The sequence below is a fragment of the Daphnia pulicaria genome, chromosome 1 (genome assembly GCF_021234035.1).
Source record: "Daphnia pulicaria isolate SC F1-1A chromosome 1, SC_F0-13Bv2, whole genome shotgun sequence".
Lineage (NCBI taxonomy): Eukaryota > Metazoa > Arthropoda > Branchiopoda > Diplostraca > Daphniidae > Daphnia > Daphnia pulicaria.
Genome location: NC_060913.1, coordinates 6,014,929 through 6,028,130, shown reverse-complemented (window position 1 = coordinate 6,028,130; position 13,202 = coordinate 6,014,929). Strand labels below are relative to the sequence as shown.

General features: G+C 40.8%; 3 protein-coding genes across 7 annotated transcripts; all 3 read right to left on the bottom strand.

Annotated features, from left to right (window-relative positions):
- Positions 1-504: 504 nt before the first annotated feature.
- LOC124328990 (PR domain zinc finger protein 2-like) lies at positions 505-2,110 on the bottom strand. The gene is made up of 3 exons (XM_046787908.1): positions 2,011-2,110; positions 1,731-1,963; positions 505-1,658 (listed from the first exon to the last, which is right to left on the bottom strand). The coding sequence occupies exons 1-3, from the start codon at positions 2,108-2,110 to the stop codon at positions 792-794; spliced, it is 1,200 nt and encodes a 399-aa protein (XP_046643864.1). The 3' UTR covers positions 505-791.
- A 173-nt stretch (positions 2,111-2,283) lies between these two features.
- On the bottom strand, positions 2,284-6,872 carry LOC124320446 (calcium-activated chloride channel regulator 3A-1-like). The gene is made up of 16 exons (XM_046783349.1): positions 6,609-6,872; positions 6,377-6,495; positions 6,115-6,302; positions 5,799-5,976; positions 5,568-5,712; positions 5,277-5,507; positions 5,038-5,205; positions 4,522-4,938; positions 4,210-4,452; positions 3,969-4,140; positions 3,743-3,904; positions 3,494-3,655; positions 3,326-3,426; positions 3,141-3,246; positions 2,823-3,040; positions 2,284-2,733 (listed from the first exon to the last, which is right to left on the bottom strand). The coding sequence occupies exons 1-16, from the start codon at positions 6,789-6,791 to the stop codon at positions 2,662-2,664; spliced, it is 2,865 nt and encodes a 954-aa protein (XP_046639305.1). The 5' UTR covers positions 6,792-6,872; the 3' UTR covers positions 2,284-2,661.
- Positions 6,873-7,996: 1,124 nt separating this feature from the next.
- LOC124320624 (ETS domain-containing protein Elk-1-like) lies at positions 7,997-13,167 on the bottom strand. 5 transcript variants are annotated; one of them, XM_046783790.1, is made up of 6 exons: positions 12,857-13,167; positions 11,369-11,696; positions 10,925-11,157; positions 10,615-10,860; positions 10,313-10,545; positions 7,997-10,243 (listed from the first exon to the last, which is right to left on the bottom strand). In XM_046783790.1, the coding sequence occupies exons 2-6, from the start codon at positions 11,671-11,673 to the stop codon at positions 9,374-9,376; spliced, it is 1,887 nt and encodes a 628-aa protein (XP_046639746.1). In that variant the 5' UTR covers positions 11,674-11,696; positions 12,857-13,167; the 3' UTR covers positions 7,997-9,373. The 5 variants fall into 5 exon arrangements, with proteins under 5 accessions (XP_046639746.1, XP_046639677.1, XP_046639468.1 ...); XM_046783721.1 differs by lacking the exon at positions 12,857-13,167 and adding an exon at positions 12,493-12,618; XM_046783512.1 differs by lacking the exon at positions 12,857-13,167 and adding an exon at positions 12,187-12,425.
- Between the last annotated feature and the right edge of the window lie 35 nt (positions 13,168-13,202).

Here is a 13,202-nt window from a genome sequence, read left to right as displayed (position 1 = left end):
GGAAAAAACGCAGTCCGCAACATCGGAACGCGATGGCACTTCTTATAATAAGTCGTTCAATAATTGGCAACATTCAGAATTTTTTTTCTTGTTTTAAAAATTGGGGAAGATCCCTCAGGTATTTCCTCTTGATCGGCACATCCTCACATTCTCTAGCGTACCATAATGCCAAGCTATAGAAACGCATCGCGATTTCATATCCCAAATAGGTGAAAGATTGGACCGTCGAGTCAAGGCACGTCAATATACAACTTAACACACTAAACAAGTTACATCTTGATACATTCGCCACCCACTCCAAATCAAGATTGAAAAAAAAAAAAAAGAAAATCGGTGATTTCTAAAAACGACAACAAATGCAGGCAAACACAAAAGGAAACTAACGTAAGTTATACGCTATTATCAACGATAAAAGCAACAACGAGAAAAAAGAACCTTCTAGCAGAAACTAGAATCGGCTATCTGATGGATGTCTGAAACAGTTTCTAGTTTTAAAAAAAAGTCTCGCAATGAAAATTTCAATTTGACCATAATTACAAACCAATCGTTGTAATTTTGGGAAAGGGGGAAAATCCAACTTAATATGAATGACAAAAAAAAAAGAAAGGAAAAAGAATGGAAGACCGCAGGACTTTGTTGTTGATAAGGCTATAGAAACGAAAGAAAAAAATTGAAATAAAATCGTCCAGACACCAAGTCTGATCGGCCGAAACTCACTCAAAAAGTAATAATGAAAAAAACCAACTAAACAACCATTAAAAATAGAAAAAAGAAGACGACAATCCTATGAATCAAGATTCAGAAGGGGAAGATGAAACGGACCGTGTCCGCGCGGAAGTTGTCTCATCACTTTTGTCTGCAACATCACCTTCTTCTTCCCTTTTTACAACAGATTTGGATTTTTCGTCCAATTCCTCATTATCAGCATGGCCCATTTCGTCTCTGGGTTCCTCTTTGACCTTTTCCCGCTCTTTCCGGTGGTTGCTGAGGTTCATATGAGGCCCAGGAGTGAAAAGGGGAGACCGCAATGGATTGGAGTACGAAAGCGGTGCAGTAAACGGGAAAGCTGGTACGGGAAAAGTAAAATGAGAAGGCGAGAGTGACGGGAGAGCGGACGAACTAGGGAAGGCACTGAGCATTGCGGCCGAAGAAGGAGGCCCTTCACTTCCGCTCTCTCCACTCACGCTTCCGGACGAACCTTTACTGTTGATGGGATAACGGGGGCTACTGGCGACCGCCAAGGGACTGAGCGAGCTCCAAAAATGAAGTTGAGCCGTGTTTAGGGCGTGACTGTGCGGATGAGGCAGCGGTGTCTGCAGCGGAATAAACGGAGAAGGGTAGTTTGGAAAAAGACTAGGCGACGGAAGTGGAGCTGGAAAGTTGCTGAAGAACGGTGTCTGCAGCGAGGGCGAATGAGGAGGTTTGCTCATCGTGGCGTGATTGTGCGAAGAGACTGATGGGGATGAAGAAGGGGCGGGTGAATTCAAGGTGGATGGCGACAACGAAGAACACGGCGAAGAGCTCAGTGGACTGGAAACGGGTGGCATATTCCCACCCCGAAAATGGGAAAGAGATGAATCAGGAAGAACCAACGGCCGAGGTTTGGGTCTGGCTTTCGGTCGAGAAAGCCGATTGCCGACGAATTCGTTGCTCGCCTCCTGCTTAGCATTCAAAAACAACAAAAGACCAGTAAGTAACAATACAATTACAACCCAATGAAAAACTGTTACCGAATGGCTGCTAAGGCGGCCCTGTGAAGCAGTTGCAGTGTTTTTCATGCTTAAATCCGTGGCTTCGGTCTGTTCACTTTTGACCCGTTTCATTCGATCCATTTCTATGTTTTCGGCATCGTTCGCTACACGCTTGGCTTTCTTGTCATCAGCCGTGTCGGCACTTAAATTGAGTGGTACGGTTGCATCTCTGTCGACTCTTTCGTTTGAGTTCTGTCCCCCATCCGGATAAGCTTAAGGGAAAGTAAACGAACTAACCAAGAATAAACTGGTGGATCACTTGAAATACAACTGCTTTGATCCAAATGAGTAACATTTTTGGCATCATCATCTGGCTGATTACTAAGCCGGTTTCGAATTAATTTAAATACGTTACCCATTTGCTACAACACAAAACCAAAGCCGCAAATAGTATTAACAAACTGTGATCAAACGAAAACACCGACAAAGACTGTTGTTGTGTAAGCCAAGCCGTTGTTGGTTGCCTAGCTACTGAATCGACCTGCATATCTCCCTTTTCTCAATGTCGGCTATAGTATGTGGGATTCGTGCATTTATTTAATTCAGTTTATTTCGAATTTACGTACAATCTAATAATTCATATCGTTTCATTATATTCTGTTCAATTAATCGTTAAAAACTATACGATAAGCTGTTAGAGAAGAAAAATTTCCTACAATTAAAATAAAAAAATCATTTTGTTGTTCACAAAGCGGAAATTAAAATCAATGCAACTGAGAATAAGGAATAGAATAAGGCTGATGAAACTCGGGTGATTTGAGCACCATTTGGTTGCGCCTTTGTCGATGTCGGTTTTGTCGTCACCGTTGATGTTCTCGCAACAGTGCTGGCAGTTGTAGGTTTGGATGTTGTTGTTGAAGTAGTTGGAGTTGTAACAGCCGTTGTTGTTGGAGTAGTGACTGTTGTTTTTTTAGACAGTCGTTGTAACAGGGGGCTCTGACCCGGTAAGGTAAACCATAGGTGCAGCATACGACTCGAAACCCTAAGTTAACAAATAAACAATAAAAATATCGTCAAGTTCATAAGAAAAAAATATATATGTATATAAATAGCGCGCGTGAGCCAACATACCAATGTACTCTTGGAATTAATGGTAAAATACATCGCAGATCCATCTCGTACCAGGTTGACGTTCACCGAATGACGAACAAAAGGTTGCAAAGGATCTAAAGATCCCTCTACGATGGTGCTTGGATCTACTTCTACAGCTGTTTCCGGAATTTGTCCGTCATCATTGATAATCTGATCTGGGTTTAAGCTGTACACCAGTCGATAGGAAGCAACCGACGCTGTAAAGAGAGAAAAAAAAGATTATAAGAAGCTCCATTAATTATTTTACGTTACTGAATGCTGGTGTTATAAACTTATAAAATATCGAAATTGATTTACTGTTTTTGCCGTAACTATCTTGAGGAGAAGTCCAAGAAAAAGTTGCTTTTTGGTTTTCCGAATCGTAATTGTCGATTCGGAAATCCATGATGCGAGCCGGTCGTTCCTGTAAAAAATCATTATTCGTAGGTTAGCAAACGTTTTTATTCATTATTAGTGTCGCATGATGATGCTGAATAACGTACTTCGTAAAAAATCGCCGACCGCACGTCAAGGCTGGCAGCATAGGGAATCCAACGTTGAAAACTGGTGGTAGAACCCCCTTCGAGATAGGACGAATCTTCGTCTGTTCACGGAAATTGAGAATTACTTATTATCAAAATAATTCACACATTCATTAAATTGTATCGTACTCTGATCGATGGGTATTGAACGACTGGAAGGATTATTGTTGAATTGGGCAAGTGGATCGGATCTTCGGTAACCGTCTAAGAGAACAGAAACGTGAAATATGCCATCCACTGTCGGTTTGTAGAAACCCGTGTAGATGCCGTCTTTTTCCAGTAAGTCAGGGTCTGTTGAAAATCAAATTTTGGCTTTAGTCGAACAATCTCACTACTTATTTCGGCTTATTTGTTTAAGGCATATTGGAATACACGTACAAAGGCCGTCGTCTCTCAAAGACACGGATTGCTGGATTGCGTTTGGTCCATGAACGGAAGCAACAGCAGAATAAAGTGCTCGAGCAAATGAATAGCCCTTTCGAATTGAAGCGAAGACCAAAAACGAAGGGTCTTCGTAAATGTCAGCCATGTTGAGGACACCTTTCGATTTAAATGGAATCAAAAATGTAAAAACCTCACGAAGTTTTGTGGAAAAATCAAATACCGTTTTTTCCAGATGTATAGACTTCGACATCGATTACTCGATTTTTGGTTTGGCCTCCGCCGCCAACGTAAACCGGAACGTTTTCACCCAGAATTTCAACAGCCTCGTAAAAGCCTGACAACGGTTCTCCAGTCGTATTGACCATGAACGTAGCAGTTGTCGAGCTTGATGTCTGTATTCGAATCAGGAATTTTTAATGTTTCTTTCAGCCGCAAGAAGCGAACTTAGCAATTTTTCTAACCGATGGTATGGTAAAGGTGTGAATTTTGTATTTTCTGTCCCAACTTGAGTATTTTTGGACGTGCTCTGGAGATGTCAAGCTATATGTTGTTTTTCCATCCGTTCCGTTTACCAAGATTTGATAGTCACTGGGTCTTCCAACGGGTACGAAAAAGTGCATCTCTATTGAGCTTGGAACAAAGTCTACGGTGTAAAATTTTCTGAAAGGCGTTGCAGAATTACTCGTAAACGGATCTCGAAGCAGCTAAATACACTGATAATTAGCGCTTAACAAAACATCTAAATGAAGTATAGTATAAATCGTAATTATTACTTGAACTCTTCTGTTGAGAAATTCCGGATCTCGGACCAGCTCGACGGTCTTATTGAGCACGCTCGAAATGACAGTCTGGTAACTATTTAAGTTGGCGGGAAAATGAGTCCCTCCAGTCAGTAATGTGCTTCTCTCCATTACGTTTTTACTGCTGTCGTCGTTGTATTCGAACGTTATCAAACGAGCGTTTCGAGAATTGAATAAATGGACAGCCTCAGATTCGACCTTCATTTCATTCATATTCGTGATGTCATTCAATTTGATGACGAGCGCGATCGACCCGGACAAATATGTGAAGTTTGTCAAAACGTCTCCAACGTCCAGCAAAGCCTTCTCTATTAACAAACCTTGCCCTGATGATCGAGTCAATCCCTTCACCTTAGAGGCTAATATATTTTCATTGTTATCGACCTTGATCTTGATTGAAAAATTAGAAAAAGTTGCAGTTAAGCAACAATAATTAAAAAATAAATAAATATTTCATCAAAGCAGTAATATTTCTAAAAAATAATTTACTTGAATGGGAGCTTGTATTTCGGTCAGATATCCTCCTAGACGACCATTTGAACTACTAACATTAGTTCCACCCATGGTTGCGATGCCTACGAAAGACCTGGGGCTGGTTGCAGCCAATTGCGGAATTAATTTATTTGCGATTTCCGACTTGACATAATTGAAAACCGTCTAAAAATAATAATGTGAATTAGACTTGAATACTAAAATTCACTTAGTCGTCCTTTAATTAAATACCGTACATCATCGGTCAAGGTGTGACTTGAGGTATCCATGACGATATAAACAGTCTGATATGCTGGGAGCAGATAACTGAACTCCGGTACCGTGTTGGTGGAGGCATCCAAAGGTTTAAGGTCAATTAAATCTGGATGTTTCGAAATTATTGTTTTGGTACTACGATTGCGGCACCAGTAGTTTTGCATGTTGGGAGCTGCTCGGTCATGATTAGTTTCATCGGAAAATTTAGTCACCTATAGTAAAAGAACAATCAATTAAATGAAGAACAAACGAGAATAGTAGCGCAATTTTACTGTAGGTAAAAATGGCATGAACATCAAAGACGTCGTCGGTCCGGTTGTAGCTAACATATCGGGAATGAATCTGCAATTGAGATCGGTCAGAACGCCTGTCATGTCGGGAGTATTGGGATACTCGCAGTAACGCGTGTGGTCTTCCCTAAAAAGTTGGCAACAATTAATCACTGAATATATAATGTCAAAAGCAGTGCAATGCTAAATAATAAAATATATATATATTCTTACGGATATGCGTACGATCCCTCAATTTTGCTATTATTGGATCCAGTAAGTTGCCATTCGCCACGAGGATTTTTAAATGTGTAGGGAAATTTATCACCGTCCTCGATAAACATTCCTGGAATTCCATTTTCGTTATGAACACCGTATCGGTAATGGGCGAATTCGTGGAGCATCACCTTAGCTATTTTGTAATAATGAAATACAAATACAAATGTAGTGTTTTGCTATAAACAGTAGACTACAATAACTAGTTTGGCTCCATGTCATTATCAATAAAAATCCCCATTCCTTTCTTCATTCCTGCTCATCACTTGCTTACCTGGATCACCATACTTTTTCACAGTTGCGCCGTTGCTATTGAGGAAAAACTGGGGTGGCGCAATTATATATTCACCCGGTTGGCCACACATTTTGGAATTGTAGGAGCGCGCTGCTTGGACCACTGTCTCGGGGTCATTGGCAGTCATGGTGGTTTCAATTCGCATATCAGCGTTCAAGTAATTATACCTTGAAACCGATGAGAAACAATTGAAATTTAATTAACGAAAACTAGGTAGAGACAGCTTAACAGATTTATTTACGTCGATGTTGGTGCGCCAGTAAGAGTCCAAGCACGCGGCAGTAAAATGTTAACTTTTTTAAAAAAGACTTTTGAATCAGTCGCATCAAAGAGCATTTTTGACGTATTCGTCATTGTTTTCTAATTAACGAGAAAGCATAAATCGTAATGAATGCATTTTTTTTCGATAAATGAATTAAAACGAAAGAATGAAGTTTGAATGAGACGAGATGAATGAAATAGATGAAGCTTACTTTGAGAGCATCGAGGAAGGGAACTCGTTGTTCGGCGTCGAGTTGTAGAGCGTCCTCGGAGATGGCAACCGTAAATTCATAGCCATTACCGTTCAAGCTGACGGAATGTATAGTTCCGATCAGGCAGAATACCGCAACCCAGCACAACATTACAGTTGTCCTAATCGACATGATGTTTCGCATACGAAACAAATTATATTCAACGATACCCGAAACGATCTTTTCTATTCCGCCGTCGAGAACAAACTAAATTAGTGTTGGTTGACTGTGTCCTATTTACGCGTCGCCACCCAAAATCCCATTTTGACACCTGCAACAGTAGCAAGATAAGAAAGGGGAAAGGTTTTTTCGACCGACGTACAACCGACAGACGGCAGGCTTTTGATTAATCGAACATGTTACAGTATTCGAGATTGCTTGAAATAGAGGGTGTGGTGAAAGACCATGTCAGAAGAAAACGGAACTATATAGAATCAGACTTATTGCAGAGCATCCTATAATTACGAGACTAAGGCCACAAGATATTATTATCGATATTATCTTATTTTTGTTCTTGTTGACTCGCCTTTCTGTCGGATGACGCACTCGAACTGTAAGCCTGGCTTGTGTAATGGTGAGTCGAGTTTGTGAAGTGATATCACTCCATCGCCATAAATCGTTTCATCTATGATCCTTATTTACAAGGCAAATAGAATTTTTCCTTTATCAAAGGTTGAAGCTGTCTGTCAGACCGTGACAAGTTAAAACAGTTTTTCCCTCTTCCAATGTTCAATGACTACCGTGGTTTTTTGTTTAAACAAAAGTAGTTAAATGACATTTGTCAAACTGCAATCGCACAGTCGCGACTCAGGAGTTTGAAGGCCTGGTATCCTTGACGCCGAATATACTATCTCTACCAAACACTTTGTTGCCGAATTTTGGATGCTGCTAAAGTTGATTCCCTCACTTCCCACGGTCAGAATTTTTGTCGACCACCTGCTGATGATAAGTCGGCTCACCTAAATCTTTTACAATGGTGGCTTATGAAAGAAATGTGACGCAAGTGACGAAGGTGCAATAACAATAAGAAATACGAACCATGAACCAGTAAAGCCTCTTGATACCTATGAGTAAAGCAGTCAGGATATCACTTGACCACCGATTGCCCAGTTCAACTTGGCAAATAGGTTAGAAAAAAGGAAAGAAAAAATGTGGAGAAAACGGTCTCGATATAAATTTGTTCATGGCGCTTAACGGTCTGTCTGCGATACGTAATTGTTTTTTAGGTAGGTGCCATGGCGCCTTGGTTATCTCTTGCAACGATACCGTAAATTCAAACTAGATTTAAGCCGATTACGAATGAAATAAAATGCAGGTGGTTAATAGCCGTCGTGTAATAAAGAAAATTGTACCGCGTAATGATGGTGTATTGTTGAGTACGTTCATTTGACACTCATCGATTCGAAGAGAAAACGGAAACACCACACCGGCTAAGCCGTCGGGTTTCTTTCTTCACATTCCAATCAGCAAGACAATATAAAAGATGATGAGGAATTAACCGTATTTTGCAAACGAGTTTTTAAAAACAATCAAAGGAGAGAGGGGTGGGAGAGACGGAGCAGGTATTCGAGGAAGAGGCGTACGTTCGACACCGATCAAAATGATGTTTTCAAATGACCCCCGATTTCTGAAAAGAATAATTTTTTTGTTTTTCTTCAAAACGAGGATGAAACAGCTTTTGTAGTTTTTTTTTTCTCTCCTCTTGCGATCAATCAAAAACAAGTCGCCTAACTATCACAGCAATGAACCCTCGGATAGTTTGAGCTGGTGGTTTTCTGGGATATAAGAACAGATTGGTGTCCCCTTTTACGATGAATTTTCAAAAAATTTGGCGTTTTAAACAGTTATCCATAATTTCAACTAAGCTTTCATCAATCTAGCTTTGAAAAAGGAGAAAAAAATATTATAGAAAGGAGCGATGATAGTAAGAAGAGGGGGAAAAAACGCAGTCCGCAACATCGGAACGCGATGGCACTTCTTATAATAAGTCGTTCAATAATTGGCAACATTCAGAATTTTTTTTCTTGTTTTAAAAATTGGGGAAGATCCCTCAGGTATTTCCTCTTGATCGGCACATCCTCACATTCTCTAGCGTACCATAATGCCAAGCTATAGAAACGCATCGCGATTTCATATCCCAAATAGGTGAAAGATTGAACCGTCGAGTCAAGGCACGTCAATATACAACTTAACACACTAAACAAGTTACATCTTGATACATTCGCCACCCACTCCAAATCAAGATTGAAAAAAAAAAAAAGAAAATCGGTGATTTCTAAAAACGACAACAAATGCAGGCAAACACAAAAGGAAACTAACGTAAGTTATACGCTATTATCAACGATAAAAGCAACAACGAGAAAAAAGAACCTTCTAGCAGAAACTAGAATCGGCTATCTGATGGATGTCTGAAACAGTTTATAGTTTTAAAAAAAAGTCTCGCAATGAAAATTTCAATTTGACCATAATTACAAACCAATCGTTGTAATTTTGGGAAAGGGGGAAAATCCAACTTAATATGAATGACAAAAAAAAAAGAAAGGAAAAAGAATGGAAGACCGCAGGACTTTGTTGTTGATAAGGCTATAGAAACGAAAGAAAAAAATTGAAATAAAATCGTCCAGACACCAAGTCTGATCGGCCGAAACTCACTCAAAAAGTAATAATGAAAAAAACCAACTAAACAACCATTAAAAATAGAAAAAAGAAGACGACAATCCTATGAATCAAGATTCAGAAGGGGAAGATGAAACGGACCGTGTCCGCGCGGAAGTTGTCTCATCACTTTTGTCTGCAACATCACCTTCTTCTTCCCTTTTTACAACAGATTTGGATTTTTCGTCCAATTCCTCATTATCAGCATGGCCCATTTCGTCTCTGGGTTCCTCTTTGACCTTTTCCCGCTCTTTCCGGTGGTTGCTGAGGTTCATATGAGGCCCAGGAGTGAAAAGGGGAGACCGCAATGGATTGGAGTACGAAAGCGGTGCAGTAAACGGGAAAGCTGGTACGGGAAAAGTAAAATGAGAAGGCGAGAGTGACGGGAGAGCGGACGAACTAGGGAAGGCACTGAGCATTGCGGCCGAAGAAGGAGGCCCTTCACTTCCGCTCTCTCCACTCACGCTTCCGGACGAACCTTTACTGTTGATGGGATAACGGGGGCTACTGGCGACCGCCAAGGGACTGAGCGAGCTCCAAAAATGAAGTTGAGCCGTGTTTAGGGCGTGACTGTGCGGATGAGGCAGCGGTGTCTGCAGCGGAATAAACGGAGAAGGGTAGTTTGGAAAAAGACTAGGCGACGGAAGTGGAGCTGGAAAGTTGCTGAAGAACGGTGTCTGCAGCGAGGGCGAATGAGGAGGTTTGCTCATCGTGGCGTGATTGTGCGAAGAGACTGATGGGGATGAAGAAGGGGCGGGTGAATTCAAGGTGGATGGCGACAACGAAGAACACGGCGAAGAGCTCAGTGGACTGGAAACGGGTGGCATATTCCCACCCCGAAAATGGGAAAGAGATGAATCAGGAAGAACCAACGGCCGAGGTTTGGGTCTGGCTTTCGGTCGAGAAAGCCGATTGCCGACGAATTCGTTGCTCGCCTCCTGCTTAGCATTCAAAAACAACAAAAGACCAGTAAGTAACAATACAATTACAACCCAATGAAAAACTGTTACCGAATGGCTGCTAAGGCGGCCCTGTGAAGCAGTTGCAGTGTTTTTCATGCTTAAATCCGTGGCTTCGGTCTGTTCACTTTTGACCCGTTTCATTCGATCCATTTCTAAGTTTTCGGCATCGTTCGCTACACGCTTGGCTTTCTTGTCATCAGCCGTGTCGGCACTTAAATTGAGTGGTACGGTTGCATCTCTGTCGACTCTTTCGTTTGAGTTCTGTCCCCCATCTGGATAAGCTGCGTATTTGGAAATAATTGCATTACAAGTCTGTGTTTAAAAGCCAAATACGAATGGAATAATCTCACCAGAATTGGCACTATTTTGACGAGCCGCTGTTTCTTCCTCACTGTTTCTTTTGGCCGAATCTTTTGCATCATTCGATTTGGAGTCTGCGATTTTGGAGCTTAAATTGAGTCCATAATCAGATGGCAGTGTATAGGCAGGTAGCGATGGATTAACAACATGGACACTGTTGTTGTTATTGAACTGTAGAGGCGCTGTAGTGGAGATGGGCCGAACTAACCCGGGGACCTCGCCGCTTGATGCGTACGCTACCAGAATAAAAATATCTGTTTTCAATCCAAGACATACCATAAATGCATAGGGTCGCATTACCTAATCTAGCAATGGACTGCATTCCCATTCCATTGAGATAGAAACCCGGTAGGCCGATTGCCTGTGGGTTGGATGAACACACTTTCTCGGCATGTTGTTTGTTGCTGTCACGAAGAGCAGCGGCGATCTCTTCTTCCTCCTGCTTCTCAGATTTCATTATCATTCGATTTGCCAACGAGGGCGAGGAATATGATAACTTATCCGCTTTCATCACTTCCGGATATGACACGAATCTAATAAAACAAAAAGTAGATTTAGAGTAAATCGTACACGACTAGTTCGAGGGAATTACGACAGTCACGTGACATGTTGTACAAAGAGGTTATTGACATTTCAATGATTTCCTGTTGACTTTTTAAAATGCATAGCTTTACTATTTTACTGGCACCCTACTCAATTTACTGAATACAAACAAGTTAATCAAATTAAGTATAAAATATTTACCTGTAGACAAATTTCTGACCCATGACTTTCCGAATGATATTTTTGTCATAGTAATATCGGAGAGCTCTGCTTAATTTGTCGTAATTCATGTTGGCTTTGTTTTTGCGCTGACCCCAGAGGCGAGCAACGGCTTCGGCATCCAAAAGTTTGAATTCGCCTTCCTCTCCCGTCCATGATATGAGATGAGCATGCTGTGATCCACCCAACAACAACTCCAACAGAAACTGCCATAATGTCACATTGGAGTCTGAGGCTATTGCACCACTTCCACTGCTCAGCGGGTTCAAACTACTACTTTGGCTCATTGCATTTGAAGCACCTGGAAAACCTGAAACAAAAGAATAACTCATTAACACCGAGTGGAATAACTTGTTGTTTACACCATGTACATCAATAGTCCTCAGAATCAAACTTCACCTGATGCCTGATTGGAAGTATTGATACAACATTGCAGACAACACACACACATGTGCAACGGAAAGCTAAACAGGACTAAGCAGAAAGATGGAATTGGACAAATTCTTAGATGGGAAGAAAGGAAGACAAAAAAAAAAGAAATAAGGGAGAGAGAATAGACTGGCTGGATCCTGAATGAAGCTAAAACCTTTCAAGTGCCTGGAGACATCAATAAGTTTCATTTAAAGACCCATCCATGACTGTAGTAATTGGCTCAATAGGTCCCTTCCTGCCAAAGGGAATCACACAGGAAAACCCAGTAGTTGAGATAGAAATTGAAAAAAAGACTTCGTCTCTGATAGAATTCTTTAGAATAAGAGAAATTGGTCTTTCAAGTGTTTATCTAGTTTCCTGTCACATACCTAATAAGGCCTCACCAGCTGCAACATCTTCATCTTCAGCTTCTTCAACTCTCATCTCAGCACCTAGGATAATCGACACGGTGCCTAAATTCAGCTCGCTTGGGACAACAAGCAGTTTCTCTTATATTAGTAGGCGATGGAAAACAGATTCAAGTGAGGCACAAACGAATAAAGAAGCACACAAGCTCATCACTCATGGCAACAAATAATGCTGTGATGAGGATCGAAACACACACAAAGTAGACGAACTCCTCCTCGTATACTTTTAATGAATACAATTAAACATTCCAAATGGCGTAGACTCACTGAAAAACCTTTCGGATGTAATATTTACAATCTTTCAATCAGAAAAAAAAGTAATAACGACATTGGGATCAGAGAAGAAACGACACCTGCTTTAGTGCTTTTTCAGGCAGCCAAAAACGCTAAACAACTAGCGCCATCTAAGAGTCACAAACAAAAACACTGCAGAAACAAATCAGAAGAAGACAACATGGCCCCACGGAATGGCGAATTTCCTTTTTATATTTTAAAAATAAATGGAAACTAAATAACATCAGCATACATCTAAAGCTAATTTTTAAAGATAATCTAAAATTGTAGTTTCTTCACATCGGTCAATATTGATGCATGTAATATTTACATCTCTAACGCTATTCGGAGCCCTTACCCGCGTTTTTTCCTCACAGTAGAAACCCTGTTAATCAACAGGTTTTGGTGCTAGGTTGCTCTTGACGGCGAGTACCATGTAAAGCAACGGACGCGTTAGACAACTAAAGGACTGACAAACAGGGAAATAGAATAAAAATGGATCACGCTCGGTGCCACGACGAACGAGACTGAACTTGCGCAGATGTTGTCAAGTGACCAGAACATATATATTATGTAAATAAAAGCTGTTTTTGAGAGAAAAGTATTCTGTTGATGTCGAACTGCACGATGCCTGTGTCATCTATATATACATATACAGTGTCATGTATTCGACATCGGAAAATCAATAGTAGACAGTTATATAG

Bases quoted from the DNA above. Each gene is read 5' to 3' on its own strand.
- LOC124320624 (XM_046783512.1), bottom strand. From the start codon at position 12,241: ATGAGAGTTGAAGAAGCTGAAGATGAAGATGTTGCAGCTGGTGAGGCC. The intron at 10,861-10,924 runs GTAATGCGACCC...TTATTCTGGTAG, and splicing joins GCAGTCCATTGCTAGATTAG to CGTACGCATCAAGCGGCGAG. The intron at 10,244-10,312 runs GTAACAGTTTTT...TTGAATGCTAAG, and splicing joins GCCGCCTTAGCAGCCATTCG to CAGGAGGCGAGCAACGAATT.
- LOC124320446 (XM_046783349.1), bottom strand. From the start codon at position 6,791: ATGCGAAACATCATGTCGATTAGGACAACTGTAATGTTGTGCTGGGTT. The intron at 3,427-3,493 runs GTACGATACAAT...TTCCGTGAACAG, and splicing joins TTCAATACCCATCGATCAGA to ACGAAGATTCGTCCTATCTC. The intron at 2,734-2,822 runs GTATGTTGGCTC...TTGTTAACTTAG, and splicing joins TTAATTCCAAGAGTACATTG to GGTTTCGAGTCGTATGCTGC.
- LOC124328990 (XM_046787908.1), bottom strand. From the start codon at position 2,110: ATGGGTAACGTATTTAAATTAATTCGAAACCGGCTTAGTAATCAGCCA. The intron at 1,964-2,010 runs GTGATCCACCAG...CTTTCCCTTAAG, and splicing joins TCAAAGCAGTTGTATTTCAA to CTTATCCGGATGGGGGACAG. The intron at 1,659-1,730 runs GTAACAGTTTTT...AATGCTAAGCAG, and splicing joins GCCGCCTTAGCAGCCATTCG to GAGGCGAGCAACGAATTCGT.